Source organism: Thalia democratica, chromosome 8 (assembly GCF_965202585.1).
Source record: "Thalia democratica chromosome 8, ktThaDemo2.hap1.1, whole genome shotgun sequence".
NCBI lineage: Eukaryota > Metazoa > Chordata > Thaliacea > Salpida > Salpidae > Thalia > Thalia democratica.
The window spans coordinates 26,880,395-26,897,664 of NC_139172.1; the positions used below are offsets into that span (position 1 = coordinate 26,880,395).

The window sequence follows — 17,270 nt, forward strand, 5'->3', positions numbered from 1 at the left end:
TAAAGATACAGATATATTAGCTCTAAAGTTTTAAATTTGTTAGAGATTAAAATAAAAACAAGTTTTAAAGAGTTAAAAAAAATTGATTTTTTAATGACCAATTAATTTTATGGAAATGATATGTTAAACTTGGAATTATTAAAACCTTTAAATATTCTTTGAGAAATATTTAAGTTGTTGTTGATTTAACGGCGAAGTTTTATTACAAAGTTTTTCAATGTGCTTTTTTTTATAATCTTGTACGATTAAACTTAAAATAAAATTATTTTTAAATATAAACTAAGCTATAATTTTTCATCATTACAAGCATTTATCAATACTTGTAGTTAATTTAAACTTTCTTAATCTGAAAAAATAACGATACTTGAGTGAAATGCAACATGTTGCTTTGCAGATTTTTGAAACACAACTTAGACATCAGCCATGTGGAAGTTACTTTTCACATTTGTCGTTTGTATTGAGTTGTCCTACGGCCAACAGCACCAAGGCCCTCTGCCCGGCATAGACACTCTGGACTTCATCAAAAGCTTAGAAAAAATGTTCTACAAGCCTCGCGAGACGGATCAAACCAGGGGATTTCCCTTGGAAGTCGAGGCGTTTCCCGAAGTTGAAACGGAAGCGGGGACTTTTGTGGGGCAGACCAACGAAAACAGCCACGCTTTTTTCGCGATTCCGTTCGCCGAACCTCCCGTCGGTAAATTGAGGTTTGAATTTTTTTAAAAACTATATACAGTATATAAATATATATATATATATATATACATGAGTATGTTTTAGAAACAATAAGTAATAGTAAGTTGTTCAAAACAAGTCGTACAATTATTTCTTAGCTTGTGGTTTTTGCACTAATATACGCTAAAACAAAACTCAATTTTAAGTAATAATGTTTTTTTGTTTGTGTAATTTGTTTACTACTGTAATGTACTTTTGAGTCTTTATTTATTATTGAAATAGCTAAGGACTGTAGCAATAAGCTACATGAAACAATTAAACTAGTTTTTGAAATTTTGCACTTTGAAATAAACTAAACTAATACATATCAATAAAATTTTCATATACAAATATATATGAGTAAATATCTACGAATCAATTTTTAAAATGATTCGTATCTTCAAGCAATTTTTAATAAGTTATTCTATAAACTGTATTTGTGTTTTGGTATGTTACAGTTTTATTATTACTTAATTTCTGTTGAAAAAAATCTGAAAAATTTTAATTAGATATTTAACATAAAAAAGTATTACTGACTTTATTTTGCATTTATAATTTGAAACATGTTTTTTACTAACAACAACATTTGTTTTAATTACAAAATTCACGTAAAAGTCAACTGAATTCAGGTTCCAGCCGCCCGTAGAGAAAGCGAAAGTTGATAACATGAACGTTTCAGTTCCAAGATTTCTTGTGTGTCTTCAGAAGTGCGGCATGAACGGAAACCCAAATGATTGCGGAAATGACGTAATTTATATTAATTAATTAAATTCATTCGTTATTTCAAGTTTTTTATTCGTTTTTTTCCGATTTACTAATAAAAACAGTAGTTATGAGAGTATAAAAGCAAAAAACATTCTTCATAAGTGGTACTTTTGTTGGACAAATTTTACTCATGTTTACTTGTATTTCAGGCATCTGAGGACTGCTTGATTTTGAACGTTTTCGTTCCGAAGCACGTCGACTTTGAGAACGCGAAAGACGCCAAAATTCCGGTCATGGTCTGGATCCACGGCGGAGGGTTCCAAATAGGATCCGGAATGCTGGACACTTTCGACTCGAGATTGTTTGTAGAGTACACGGACACCATAGTCGTTACCATCAACTACAGACTTTGTTAGAATAATTTTTATTACCATGGTCACTAGTCGACCAGACTTGTTAAAATGCTAAGAGTTACTATGGTAATTCAGCAATGAAGCGTATAAACTTTGGTTTGTTAGTAATTTAACGCTCGATTAAACAAAGCAGTGCTTTTTAAATGTTCGCTTGAGACTGATTGAATTAAGGTAGAACAAACCTTTAATTAATAATTAGGAGAGAAAAAAAAACTTCTCAATTAACCAATTACAAAAGGTTTAAACTATATGATACATTTGAGTAAGATAAAGTTTCTTTTTAGTGTCATCTAGTTCTGAAACATGAAAATAGTTAAATTTAATTCAAACTTTAAAAGCTGCATTACTGCTTGACTTATTTTTAAAACAAGTTAGGAGAAACTTTAAATTTCATCAAGCAACAAAGAATGTTTGCTCATCAAAATATTTACCCGCTAGCTTTATATTACTTTCAGGAACATGTGTTTTTTTTTACTTTATTACTTTACATACAGGTATTCTATTACTATTGTGTGAAATTGAACAAATAATTAAATGTCTTACTACAATTTTTTCTTAGCGGCTCTCGGGTTTTTGGCTTTCGAAGAAAACGGGGAGAGCTTTGTTGGGAATCAGGGTCTCAAAGACCAGCAGATGGCGCTGAAGTGGGTCAACAGAAACATTGAAAACTTCGGTGGCGACCCGGACAAAGTCAGTGCGCCTTGGTAGTCGTTTAAAAATCAGTATTTAGTTTTATTTTTGTTTCATTGATGCACAAGGGTAAAAAAGGAAGAATATGTAAAATGATTTGTTTATAAAGTATCAAGAACTTTAAATCAATTTTCAAGAAAACAACATATTACATATTATAAAAGTCTTCTATTGGTGTTAAGTTAAGAAAAAGCTATATAGTTTACGGTTATCTGTACAAAATGATTATCTGTATAGAATAACTTAATATTTTAAACCACATTAAACACAGACTTTAGTTTTGTTGTAAAATATCTTGAGGTAAAATATTGCTATAAAAATAGATACAACTAAAGATGTCAATACTGTTTATAATTTTTTTTTATAGGTTAAATGAGGATTACTTTAATGGTTTTACTCGATAAAATATGACGAAACAACAGAATTAAAATGAATTTCTAATATACATAGGGTTTTTTGTTTAATGTAATTAATATCGTTTCAAATTCAAAAGTGTGAAATAACTATCAAAAGTTTACGTATAAAAAAAAAGTATTAGTTGTAAAATATTCAAAAATAGCTAATTTACAATAAAGTCTAGATTACTGAAATGAACAGTCTTATTTTTCTTAAAAATACTATTGATACCTTATGTCTAGAAGTGGCAATTTTATACATTCATTTTTAAAGTTATTTACCTATAGCTTTCAAAAGAAACTTGATACAGACTAAACCCGATAAAACGGATTTATAAACCAACGTTTGTCTTAAAACACTAAGTTGAGCTTTGTTTTTTAAAATAATCATCTTCAAAGTTGAAAAAAGAATGCAGACTGAACCAAAAACACAACTGAGCGCAGTTTCCAAAATACACTTTTCTTCTAACCCATTTAATTGTTTTCTCACAGGTGACGGTGTTCGGCCAGAGCGCGGGAGGCCAGTCGGTGCTGATGCACGTGCTGGCGGAGGAGAGCGGCAGGTACTACAGGAGGGCCATCTCGCAGAGCCCGCCCGGGGTGTTCCAGTACGAGACGGTGGAGGAGTCGATGGAGAACGCGAAGTTCTTGATTGACGTCATCAGGAAGAACGAGGGGAACGCGGAGTGCGCGGAGGAGACCTCGGGGATGGACTGCTTGATGTCGGTTTTTGTTTGTAGTTGGTGCTTTTGAGTTGAAAATTGAAGTTTATAGCTAATTCTAAACGCATAATTTTGTAAAATAAATCTGATTATTGGTTAATCACAAGCGAAAAAAATCCTTAAAACCTCGAAAACAAATTATCAACTGTATAACAGCACTAAAGCTTCGAGTTTCTACATGAACAAGTTATAACCAAAATTTTTGACAAACGCTAAAAAAAAACCCCCGCAACAGGAACTCGGATCCGTTGGTCATCCAAGCGGCCGGTCTGGACGCGCAGGTGGAAGCCTTCCGCAAGAGGGACTTGTGGGGCGTGGTGGAACCGTTTCGGCCGGTGATCGACGGCGTCCACTTGGTGAACCAACCACTGAAGCTTTTCATGGACGGGAGGTGGAACGCGGACAAGGAATTCATGGTGGGAACGACCAAGGACGAACTGGCCTGGGCGGTCGTCGGCTTCAGGAACTTTCCCCTGAGGTGGAACTTGTTTGAGGTTGGTGTTTGAATAAAAGTACAAACGCTTCATTGAACAATTTGAAAGTTGTTTAATTGTTAATTGTTGAACAATTTTGTTTGATGTTATTGGTAAATTTTATAAAATCAGAAAAATAGACAGTTTTACTTTTTAGTTAATTTACAGTGTAAAAGTGAGTAAGAAGATTTTTGTATTTTTCATTTAGTTTTATACGCAATTATCAATAAAAATTGAAGCTTAAGATTTTTCAAAATATTTCACCTCAAATCATTTCAACTTAAAAAAGTAAGAAAATTGAAAATTAATTTTTTTACTTAATTCAGAGCTACTAATTGAAATTTATTAACGAGTTATAAAGAAAAAAAATCATTTAAATATTTGAACGATCATTAATTTTTAATATTTTTTAGGCTCTCAACGTTCTGGCGTTAGGAGAGGAGACGGCAAAGAAGGTGATGGAGTATTACGGAAAGATGGGAGATCGCAGTGATGAAAACTACAACTGGGCGAGAATATTCACCGATGAAATAAACGAGATGTTCTTCTCTTGTCCCGACAGACTCATTGCCAGGTAAAAAATTGAAGGGATGAGCAAAGATTTCAAAAACACAGTTTCTTATTTGTTGCTTTTATAAGTTTGTTATAGGTTTTTTTCAATGAAATTAACCAATCAAAGTTGGTTGTTACCAAAATTAATAATTCGTCTTGAACTAGGTTGTTTTATTTCAGTTTTTCTATTGAAGCTATTTTAGTGATCAGTAAGATAATTTCGCGATGTACATATCATGCCGTGATCAAAAAAGCAACAATTCATTTAAACACAAACGTACAGGTTGGCGTACGGGGATCAGACGAGCAACCAGGTGTACTCGTACCTGTACGACCACGGCGACAAGAACCAGAAGTGCGAGGGAAGGGACCCGGATGAGGTTTTCTACCCGTGCGGATACGCCACCCACGCCTCCGAGCTCAACTTCGAGTTCCGCACCGGACCCAGCAAGGGGTTTGTTTTTTTGAAAATGTGTTGAAAATAGTTGGGACGTGTTAAGTTGTAGAGAGTTTGTTGAAAGCTAAAAGATGCAGTGTAAGGATTTGAGTTAAAAAAAAACGTACAACAAGGGGTGGGTATTTGTTTCAAATAAGTATAAAAAGTTTACATGGGTGAGATTTTTTTGATTTTTGCAGATTACATGGGAGAGATTTGAAAAATATCCTCAGATAGTATTTTTTTTTAATGACAGGTTTGATAGATATCCATTGAAGTTTCAGATAAGCACAATTTAAAAAATATTTTATTTAAGAAAACAGAAGCTGTGCAAAATAAAGAAAAAAAAAACATAACAAATTATTACTGTTTATAAACTATATTTCGTATTATCAGATACCACTTTTAAAACATCATTTAAACAAACTAAGCAACCATGGTACTGGTAAAACAAACTTACATGTTTTATTTGCAAACAAAACATTCACAACAAACAAAACTATTGCGTACAAGCAAGAAGTTGTTCCTAATATATAAATTTTTCAAATTTGATTTTCAGTTTAACTTTCAACGAGGACGATTGGGAGGTGAGCAACATGCTGGACCAATACTTTGCAAGTTTCGCCCACTCGGGATTCCCCTCAAGCGAAGACTACGCGGAATGGCCGACATTCTTAACCAAGGTTGCGTGATAATAATAATGCATGAAAAAATTCGAATGCAACGAAAAGTCGCGGTTAAATGGAACTTTTTTAGGCTTTTCAAATTTAAACAAATTAAAACGTCTTGAGACTGTTTCACATTGCCTTATTGCTTTACTACTTGGTCTAAAGTTAACTTGGTAAAGTTGGTCTGTTTTGAAGCATTAAATATAATTTTTTAACTATTTAATTGTATTAAATTGATGATTTAGTTTAAAATTTTAGTTCTTTTACTGCCCACACTTATCTTAAAACACAAACAGTGAAAGAGTACATTTTATTTTACAAGAATCTTAATTTTAAATCAGGTTGAATTTTACAAGAATCTCAATTTTAAACCAGGTCGGAGACGAAAACTACACCAACATGAGGATTGCCGCTCGCAACAACACGCTTTTGAACAAGTACTTGGTGGACAGGTGCGACTTTTGGGACTCGCTCAACTTTTACGTGGACCTCTCCGATCAAGATGACAGTGGTGACAGTAATGACGTTGATGCTGGTGAAAACAGTGGTCACGCTGTAAAAGTGTCGCTGGCTGCGTTTGTTGTGTCATTTTTCGCCAGCTTTCTTTAAAGAAGTTTGATATTTGAGCAAGCATGATTTTATATGAAAGTTCCATGAACACCACCGTATTAAACTGTGATTACAAGATGATTTATCAAACATTCTTAAAACTGAATTTTTTTGATTTAAAGAGCAAACTTCAAAATTTACATAGTTTTTTATATGTTTTACTTATTTTAGAACATACCTTTTTTTTTACTCTTACGCAGATCGAAAATATGATTTATATATCATCATGACATATCATTTTTACTTTTATATTGTTACTAAGTTTATACTAAACTCGGTATCTTTTTAAAACAAATAAATAGTTTTGTCAATGTTTACATTTTAATCAAATAAACGTTATTTAGTGTAATAAAGTTAATACAAACATAAATAATCAAAACAAACTCTGCTTTTCGTAAAAACAAATATTGCTTGTATAGCACCAGAGTTGTACTAATTACTCAAAATACCTTTATAAATAACTTTTATAACTTAATTAAACTAGTTTAAAAAGTTCTATGATTTTATCAAAGTAAAAGAAGACTAAAACAATCATCTTCTAACTTTGCTTTAAACCTGATTACTTTTCTTAACTTTATTCTTGCTATAACATATTTAACAAAATATATTTATCCTTAAAGTCTTTTAAGATTTCGTAACTTATGAAAATAACGATAAAGTTTTTTGTTGTTTTTTCACGCATTTTTTGGCAAAAATTTGTTTACTTTCGAAATATAACTTGAAAGAATTAAGTTATTTTTAAAACAGAATGTTGTTAGATCTTTAACATGATGTTTCCTTTAGATATTTAACTATGTTTAAACTTTATAAAGTTCTAATTCTTATACTTCAAAAAAAAAACTAACTATGCCATTTCAACTATTTGACCATGGCATTACTGCTCAAATACGACCAAATAAATTACTTACTTAGTAAATGGAACAAGTTATTTTGTTAGCAAAGTAAAAGACAACTTTCAGTGTTATATCTTAAGCTTAGATACATCTAGTTTAGTAGAATGCCTTTGATTTTAATACAGTTTAATTTTCCAGTCTAATTTACCTGGTTAATTAACCTTATTGTTGGGATAGTTTTCAATAATGGGCTAGATATAAAGAATATTTTGCGAGGCGGAGTTGCTTTTTTTCACGTTCCGTTAAATATTTTAAAGTTGTAAGTAGTTTTATAATGTTTAAAAGTAGAACATTTTTGCAACGATAAATTAATAATTACTACTACTAGGTACAGAAAATCAAGCTAAAATCACACTTCAAAACTTTATTCGTAAAAAAAATCATTCTATTACTTTTGTAAAAACTACTTTCAAGCTATAAAACACGTCGCGAGCCAGAAATTTCTGGTTAGCTGGTCAGATCCGGCTTGTACGCTGCCCTCGACCTTATGTTGATGAGTTAAATGCTTATTAGTTCTTAATTTTCATACTATTAACGAAACAAGTTTAATTGATAAAGATAGATATGCACCATTGATACTTTAAAATACTGAAACAAAAACAATAAAAGCTTATACGACACTTTGTCACTCATATCAGATAGCTGTATTAGGTCATTGAATCAGCACTAACTTTTGTCTGTCTAATAAATCAAGTTAAAATAAGTTTATATAAAAGTTTGAATTGTGTAGTGCTAGACAAATTTTGAAACTAATTACAATTCAAACAAATGTTTTAGAAAATAGCATTAAAAATCAGTAATTATAATTTAAATAATTTTTTTTACATTTATTTACAATTTTATATATATTAAGAAATTTAGCTACATTCTCGAACCATAATAAATTATTTTATTACAAAACTTAATTCAAAAATATCATAGTAAAAATTATGTCATACATATTAATTTAAGAACTTTAAAATTAATAGAAAAAGATAAATGTCACTAAATAGTTTGTTATAAACATTAAAAAACTTATCCATATAAAAAAATTAGTTTAATTTTTATTTGACTTGCAAAATAACTATTTAAATTTTTTTTATATATTAACATTAGTATAAAGCTAACAGAAATATGGATAGATTACTTTAAATTAATGATGACCAAATATTTAAAAATATTCATAGACCAGCTTCAAAAGAGTTAATTTTTTATAATTTGTTCAACTTAGTCAGTTGAGTGTTATATAATATATTGTTTATTGAAGGATAAAAAAAGCGCTCAAAAAGTTTGGTCGAAGGACCTGGTGTACAAAGGAACCTTTCTGTTATCGAGTCGTACACCACATGTTTATAAAACTTCTCACGAGCTATTACACATAGTTTTTTTATCATTTAAATATTTAAATCTTTAGTAATAAACACTCGTAATAATCAATTATAAATCAACAAAACCAAACAGTTAGTAAAAATGGTAATTTTGTATTCGAAAGAAGTGAGTCCTCAGCGAATGAAAAAAGCTATTCGTAAGTATAAGAGGATGAAAAAGTTTGTTGAAAAATGTGACGATAACATTCAGAAGATCTGTGATGATGCGTCTGAAGGCAATAACGTAACAAAAGTCTTTCCAACTGTGAGAAAACAATTTGTAGAAAATTCAGAGATTAAAAGTAGCTCCAAGGGAGTATGTTTCACTGAGAAAAAGTTGTCCATTAAAGATTCTCTAAAATCTAAACTAGATCAAAAACTTATGTCCTCCGATTACTTGATCAAAAGTGATACAAATGTCAAATCAGCAGCAAAGCCTGTAAAGAGGCCCGTGAAAAGTTCGAAACATGGGAAAGTATTGGTGGATCACGAAGAACGAATCCTACAGTCACTTAAACCTAAGTTGCAGCGAAAATTATTGTTGGAAAAAGAAAAGCGTAAAAGAAAGCAGAATGAGAAACCAACCAAATATAACGATAAAACTTTTGATTGGCACTCGTTTATACTTCAGTTTTTTAAGAAAGAAAAAAGGCAATTCGAGCAGAAAGCTATTGCAAGTAACAAAATTCCGAAAACAACAGGCTTACAAGATGAAAATATTAGTTCGAAAATAACCGAACTTGCTCCAGGAACACCTCTTGCTGATAATGTTGATGTAAAAGGAAGTACAAGTATTGTAAATAAAGACTCAGAAAATACTAAAATCTTAAATGGGATCAATCATATATACTTGGAAATTTTTTTCCGTGATATTCTAAACACTGTTTCCGAAAAATTACTGCCTACCAAAGATGGTAAAATGCCTAATACTGATAAGAAAACTGGTTTGCATGATGTAAATAACTCCATCACAATGATTAAAAAATCTGTGAATACCGCATTTACTATAAAAGAAAGTCGGTCCATCAAAGACGCCTGCCCTTTGCAAAATGACAACAAACAGGTCGACCCGAAAACCAGAAATAAATCTGTTTCCAAAGTTATAGATCAGCTGTATTCGAAATACGTGTCTACAGATAAAACCATTTTTGCAGTACATAGCGAAGTCCGCAGCATAAGCACGAACCTCGTCACAATTTTGTGCAAAGTGTGGTCGAGAGCACTTGAAATCATCAATTTAAATTCGACAGAAGAAGAAATGGTAAAAGATTCGTGGGAAATCACCAGACTACTGCTAACTTACTGCAGTTCCATGCATGAAATTTACAGCAAAATATCCAGATTTTGGAGTCGTAAAACTGTTGATTTCGATGTTGTGTTTTACAACGGGCTGGCAGAAAACTGCTTAAAAGCCAATGAAGATTTAGCAGTGGCGATTCACGATCCGGCCTTTGGAGAGGAACTCTGCAAAGTAGTAGATGCTAATTCAAAAGTAATGGGAGAATTTATGAAGTTTATTACGGGGCTCAAGAAACTCGGAAAAACACTAACGAAAAAGAACATGAAAAAATCAATCAACTGATTTTCTCATCAAAGTGAATGACTTTCCTTCTTATGATACATTTTTTATATTATTTTTATAATTTTTCATGTAGTTTTGTTTTAAAAGTTATTGGTTGTGTGTATTAGTGCTATAAAATTTTATATCGCTGATTTGTATATAATAAAGATTTATAAGTTGAATAATGTTTTTTGTGTGTAAAAAAAGGCTTAATATAATTTACATTATTCTTCGGTTTATCAATCAACCCCGTGGTTATAACATTTCTTTATAATGTTAGATCTTAGTAGTAACACTAAAGTCTAAATTCATACTAAACTGTTTTCGTACGATACTCTATCCAAAAGTGGTTCTAAAAATTTTTGATTCTAGCATTTATTCAATAACCACTAATCAAATAAAATATAAATAGTATAAGCTTTTAAATTAGCAAAAAAAATCAGTAACTGGAATCCAAAGAAAGTTTATTACCCTTTTTTTATAATGTTAGATCATAGCAGGAAAAATTAGAGACTAGATTCATATTAAATTATTTTCTTACTAGACTTAATTCAAATTATCATAGTAAAGATTACGTAATACATAGTATTTTAATTACTTTACAATATGTGGAAAAAGCTAAAATTGATTATGTTATATAAGTTAAACCTAAATAATTTAACTGTAATGAAAATCTATAAATTATATTATAATACAACATATAGCTTTGTAACTAAAACTTTTTTATTAACGGGTTGCTTTTTTTTTTTTATTTCAAAAGTGAAACTGTTTTATGAAGTTACCTAGCACTAATCATTAAGAGTAATATAAAGAGGAGAAATATAAAAAGATAACGTTCAATTAATAATAACCAGCTAGTGAAAAATCTTCATACTCTTCATACTCTTCATAAGAGTAATCATTTAATGTATTTTTTAACTCAGTAAGTTAAATGCTTTAAATAAATAATTACAAATAGGTATTAGAAATAGTCATTTATAATTCAAAAGAAAAATAAATCTTCTGAAAAAGAAAAAAAGCTAGATACACAATAATAAAGTTAAAATAATTCATTTAAACCATCTGTTTGAACTAGAGTTTGTATTTTATCTATTTATTTCCTAACATTCTTTATACATGTCTATCAGGAATTGTATGATAACTGCGCAATAATATCTTTTAAATGTTTTACATTTATTATTTGTTAAATACATTGTTATGTATCTCAATAATAGTATTTAAAGACTCCATACAAAAGCCAAGATATCATTAACATTGTATTATAAATTTTAGACTTAGGGTACCTCCGTCTAGTTTAAAAATTATTAAGCTTGACACACTCGGAATACTCATTATACTCAACAATTTTCGAAAAAATTAAAACATATAAATGACTCAAATCAGTCTGAATTTTTGATAAAAAACTCAAAATAGTTTTAAAATATTTTATAAACTCCGGCTGACTCAGAATAGTTTTTTAACACCGGATGGTTTTGAGGCTTAAGATCAGATATATTTTTGATATTAAAAGAGACTAATTGATACATTTAATTGTTTTGTAATCAATTATGCTGAAGGGGTAGGTTTTTATTTACTTTAAAAAATTTTAAACTAAAGTGCTTGAAGAAACCCAGGATGACTCCAGGATAGTTTAAGGCCATTCAGGATAGATTTGACTTGGCAACCGTGTTCAAACATTATTAATAATTACTATCTGTGTTTGACTTATACGACTGTTATACTAAAAGTATTTTTGCTTCAAAGAGTATCAACCCTGGTGTTTGCACAAGTAAATTTAAATGCAACGTATTTCAATGTCCTTTTAAGTATTTTGTTGCTACTAGAATATTTTTTATTTACTAGAACCTGTACTTTTATCTAACTTTATTTTTTCAACTAAGCCAGAAAAAAACATAAAATAACACAACAATAAATTTGTTAATAATTACAGAATTAAACAATTACAGAAAGATATTTTTTTACTGTAAAACCGACCAAAAACTAGTGTATTTTAAATGCGGTTATTCAAATACTTTAGAAAAATTTAGAATATTAATTAAGTCAAAACTAAGCACAATTTTTCTTCTTCTAGGTATTGATCTAATTTAAAAAGAAAAAATCTGACCAGATTAAAAGTAGATAATGGCGTTTAGTTGTTTAAATAAATAAGACGAGCGTAAACTTAGCTTGAGAGCGTTTTTTAGGAATTTTATAAAAATGTCCAAACTTAAGACCTAATTATGTTCTTATGTTAATAGCTAATTAATTTTTTTTTTACTTTAAAGAACGGTCCTTTGTCTTAAATTAATAAAGAAAATCCATTGAATTGGGGTTTAACTTTTTGAATGGGGTCCCTTTAAAAATTGTGTTTTTTACTAGTTTGTTATTTATACAATCTTTTCATAAAAAAATATTTTTTTTACTTTTTTTTTTCTTTTAAAACTTATTAAAATTAGTTTAATGATGCTATAAACTTTTTTTCAATTTTTTTTTATACCATTAGCCTGAATAAACTTTTCAGAAAAATTCCAATTTTACACGATTTTCGTTTTTTAGATATACAACCTTTTATGCAAAAATAAAATATTTCTTTAGTATTTTTATTTTTAACAAACTTGTATAGTTATGTTTTATTATGTTGCGATATTTTCTTCCCAGTTTATTATTGCATTTAAAATATATGACCCATACATTTTTAACTAAATTCTTATCACTTGAGCAAGAAATCCCTCAAATTGCGCTGCATAGTATAAGTATTTATTACATACAACACATAGTGGTACAAAACTTCATAACGCTAATAATACAATCAACAACTTATAAAACAAAGTCATTTGACAAATTGTAGTTAGAAAAAAATGCAGCAAAATTATTTGCAATTGCTTCAGAAAGAAAGTCAGACAGTTTAGTTGACGCTTTTAAGCTCTTATTCAGCTTATTCAACTTTAATCGTGTCGTTAGGTGCGGTTGGTTTCGGGTAAACTTGTTCAGTATTAAACTCGAAAGATACGGTAGTTCCAGCTTTGATCTTTCCATGTTTATTTCTGTTACACTTTTTATTCTCATGTAAATTTTCTGTCTTATCTTTATCAGAAATACTAGTAGACATTATGGAATGAACTTCTTGACCTTTCACTAAGCTTTCTTTCAGTTTCAGTTCTTTAACACCAACCTTTGCTAAAGATGCGTTTGTAGCAAGTTTATGTTTCACATCACCTTTTAGATTATTGCCTTCAGATGCTCCATCATAAACCTTCTGTATTCCATCATCACATTTTTTAAAGAACCGTTGACGGTGCATATTGCGTTTTATCAGCTTATGAGGACGAATTGGTTTTGAAGATAAAATTACCATTTTAACACCTGTTTTATATTATTTGTTTGGTGAACACAAGTTGTAAAAATTTAAGTCTAATGCTATTGCAGCTTGGTAACCTATGACATTTTAAGTTAGTAGAAGGTCACTATTTATAGATGAAAAAAATAGTTTTACGTTTCTACCATTAGTCTAAAATACAAATGATAGTTCAAGAGTACTTAAATATATGATTGATATAGCAACTAGTTTAATTTTTATGAGAAATTGAACTTTGAATTTGTTTCAATTATAAATTTATCGTTTATTTTTAGCTAATTTAGATTTTGAATTTTTTTAATTAATTGTATACTAATATTAAAATATAAGTGTACGAATATATAGGTAGTATTAGAAATATAATCATTTAAAATTACTTCATGCGTTATAAGCTTTGTTATAACTTTTTTATATCTACTTTAATAAGATTACTTTACTTTTAAATCGAAATAATTTTTAAAACTATCTTGAACTATTAATTAAATAATCATAAATAATTAGAAAACATTTATCAAATTTGAAAAATTAGATGTTTAAAGATATACTTGGTTTTTAAATTTTACTTAGTGTGTTTTTGAGATTAATCATTATTTTTAAAATTTGCTGAATAATGATATTTTTGTATAGAATTTAAGCATTTTATTACACTAAATTTAGTCTAATTTTAGGTACAATTAAGTAGTTGATCATATATTGTGTAGTTCAATTATAGTCAAAATATTTCGGTTAACACTTATTGCTTTAACAGTTTCATCATACCATTTGTTTATTTAAATGGTTCTCTGATACTAACTGCTTGAAACAAAAGTAATGTAAAAATATAGTTATTAAATTTTTATTACAATTTTAATCAGAGAGCAGCAAATAATAACCTCCCAAATTTAAAACTAATTTTCAAGGAATTTTGTGATAATGGCGCTTCAACGACTGTTGAACTAGTTTTACCTATTAATAAACTGTAGGAAACTAGACAATAATAACTATTTAAAACTAAGACAATTTGAAGTCCTAAATATTTTTTTTGATTCAAATTGTTCTTACTTGATAAAACTGAATCTGTTTAATTTTATTAGTTTTGTATACTGTTTTAAATTAAGTCTTACTTTTAAAGTTATAAATTGATTCAGTTATAGTTTATACAAATATGATCTAGCAAGTATTTCGGCGTCTTATATATAACTAAAGGTGTTTATGATAAGCAAAACAAAGTATGTAGACGTTAAGAAAGCTTTATTTAGAAACATCTAATTTTTTTAATTTATGAAAGGTTTTCTTAAACGATCGGGTATTTTAGTCAACATAGAAACACTGGTATGATGTTTTAGAATCAAATACAAAAATTTAGTTTCCTTATTAAAAAAAAAAAGCATCTACAGTCTATAACTGATATGTATTTTTTATGATACGCTGTGAAATATATTTCAAAATATAGACAAATTTTGTAAAGTTTGCAAAAGTGAACGCCTTAAAAAAAGACCGGGCAATGTATAAGAAAATAAGTAGAAACGTATAAAAATATTCAAAAATAAACTTTTTTAAGTTTTATAAGTACAGCAAAGGTATTTAAAGCGCATTAAGTGTAAAATATCATACTTTGAGAAAACTTGTCAAAATAATTAAAATAACATTTTAAGTATTATCATTTACAAAAACAATTAAGAAAATACTAAAAATATATCTATGAGATAAACTGTTCAAATTTATATTTAAAATTTTATGTAGCAAAAAATTATTTAAACCGTGGTATTTCTATTTAAAGTTTGTAAATAAAGTTGCTTTTATTTACTGGGTTTTTTATAATAAGGTTTTAATTTCTTTTAATACTACTTGTTTGTAGATATATAGTAACAATTTAATAAGTGTTTATTATACCGAACATTTTTTGATAATCATACTATTCGATTGGTTAAACTAAGTTAAAAATAAGAAGTAATATAAATTTATTTCTTGCTTGTTGAATTGTTGATTTTATACGAAACGAAAATAACTGTACATGTTATTAAAAAATAGATAATGCGAAAACTATAAACTTTATTTGATTGTTTTTAATAACTATAATTTTCTTTTTTGTTTAAACTTTTTCTGGTACTTACTGCTCAAAACTCATGTAGTAAAAATAAAGTTAGAACTTCTAATTAAACTCTAAAAAGAAGAAAACAACCAATTCATAGTTACATAGATAGTTTACCTGTTGTTTTCCAAACAAAACTCTGTTTAAGCTGTTGAAGACTTAAGCGAAGCAGCTTAAAATTAAAAGCAATTACTTTTATTAGAAAGTGCTAAAATGTTGTTTACGCAAAACTAAGAACTAATTTTTAAGAAATTATAAAAACTTATATTAAAAATTATTAAATTGATTTTTAGCCTTTAAACTAACTAGTTTTTTTTAAACTAATTAATAGTTCCAAATAGCTTTGTTTTTGTTTTTTTCGGAGTAAGTTTTTCAACTTATAATTTTTTACAATTGTTTTTGTAAAACTCTTTTTAAATCTGTTTTTTTATTTTCTGCGTTCAGATTTACTGATGGAATATTATGTACATAAACTAAAAATTATAACTAAAATTAAAGATTTTTTTGTTTATAATATTTTTTCAAATCAAGTTATTATAAGTAAAACTTATGTAAGAATTTAAATTAAAATTCTATCGTATATTTTTATTTATATTCATAAAAAAAAAATTAAAAGGACCATTAACATTTCAAAAGTTTAAATATTTAAGTATATATTTTTTCATAAAAACTAAAATTACATTAGTCTGATCAGCCATAATTTTTATTTTTTATGTTCGGAAAATTTCATTGTCTATTAATTTTATTGTCGGAAAAAATGACTAAGTCCTATTAAAAATAGTATAGTTCAAACCAAAGTTAAATAACTAATCGTTATATAGCATAGTTTAAAGAACAATGTCTAATCAGAACAATACACTGTGTAAATCAAAAACTTATAAGTGAGCTGCAAAAATTTAATCATTTTAATTTGATAAATGTTTCAAAGGTACATTTTCTTAAATTTTTGTAATTAACTTAGTTAAACCTTCTTAGTACTTTAAGTATAACAAAACTTTATAATAAAAAAAGTGACATAAGAGGTTATATCAAACCACCTCACTAATTATTTTTTTGTTTATCTATAGTTGAAAATTTTACAAAATTTCAACAGAACTTGATATAATATAAAATTTAAAACTTTAAAACAAATTCAATTTTTAGTTTTGTATTTTAATTATTGTAATTTAATAAACAATTAGCTAGTAGCTGGTTCTTGAAATAAATTATTCCTTGATCTTTTATAAAAGTTATCTTATACTTTTGTAGAAAACTGAAAAAATACTTTGTGACCACCAAATTACCTTTAATATACTAAGCTTCAAAAATTTAAAGCTTTCTGTTTTGCAACTTTTGTTAATTAAGTTCTATAAATCAATAAATAACAACAGGTGTTAAAAATGGTAAATTTGTCGTCAAAACCAATTCGTCCTCAAAAACTGAAAAAAGCTGTTAAGCACTGTCCATGTTTTCTTGATGTTAGCACTCAGAAGGTCTGTGATGAAGCATCCGAAGGAAATAATATAGTACAAGTCTTGCCAACTTTTGGAAATAAAGCTAAAGAAAATTCAGAGTTTAAAAGTGGCTTCAAAAAAGTATGTATCAATGAGGATGAGTTGTTCATCAAAGAGTCTTTAAAATCTGATAAAAATAAAAAAAATGTGTTCAATGACAACTTGCTTAAAAGTGATACGAAGGTTAAATCGGCAGTA

At 28.3% G+C, this 17,270-nt stretch overlaps 1 protein-coding gene across 1 annotated transcript; it reads left to right on the forward strand.

The window, feature by feature from the left end:
- Nucleotides 1-423: 423 nt before the first annotated feature.
- Nucleotides 424-6,374, forward strand: LOC145843086 (para-nitrobenzyl esterase-like). The gene is made up of 10 exons (XM_082950550.1): nt 424-704; nt 1,341-1,458; nt 1,626-1,827; nt 2,389-2,519; nt 3,407-3,636; nt 3,872-4,130; nt 4,523-4,683; nt 4,945-5,115; nt 5,657-5,780; nt 6,141-6,374. The coding sequence occupies exons 1-10, from the start codon at nt 424-426 to the stop codon at nt 6,372-6,374; spliced, it is 1,911 nt and encodes a 636-aa protein (XP_082806676.1).
- Nucleotides 6,375-17,270: the final 10,896 nt, after the last annotated feature.

Bases quoted from the DNA above. Each gene is read 5' to 3' on its own strand.
- LOC145843086 (XM_082950550.1), top strand. From the start codon at position 424: ATGTGGAAGTTACTTTTCACATTTGTCGTTTGTATTGAGTTGTCCTAC. The intron at 1,459-1,625 runs GTAATTTATATT...CTTGTATTTCAG, and splicing joins CAAATGATTGCGGAAATGAC to GCATCTGAGGACTGCTTGAT. The intron at 5,116-5,656 runs GTTTGTTTTTTT...TTTGATTTTCAG, and splicing joins CGCACCGGACCCAGCAAGGG to TTTAACTTTCAACGAGGACG.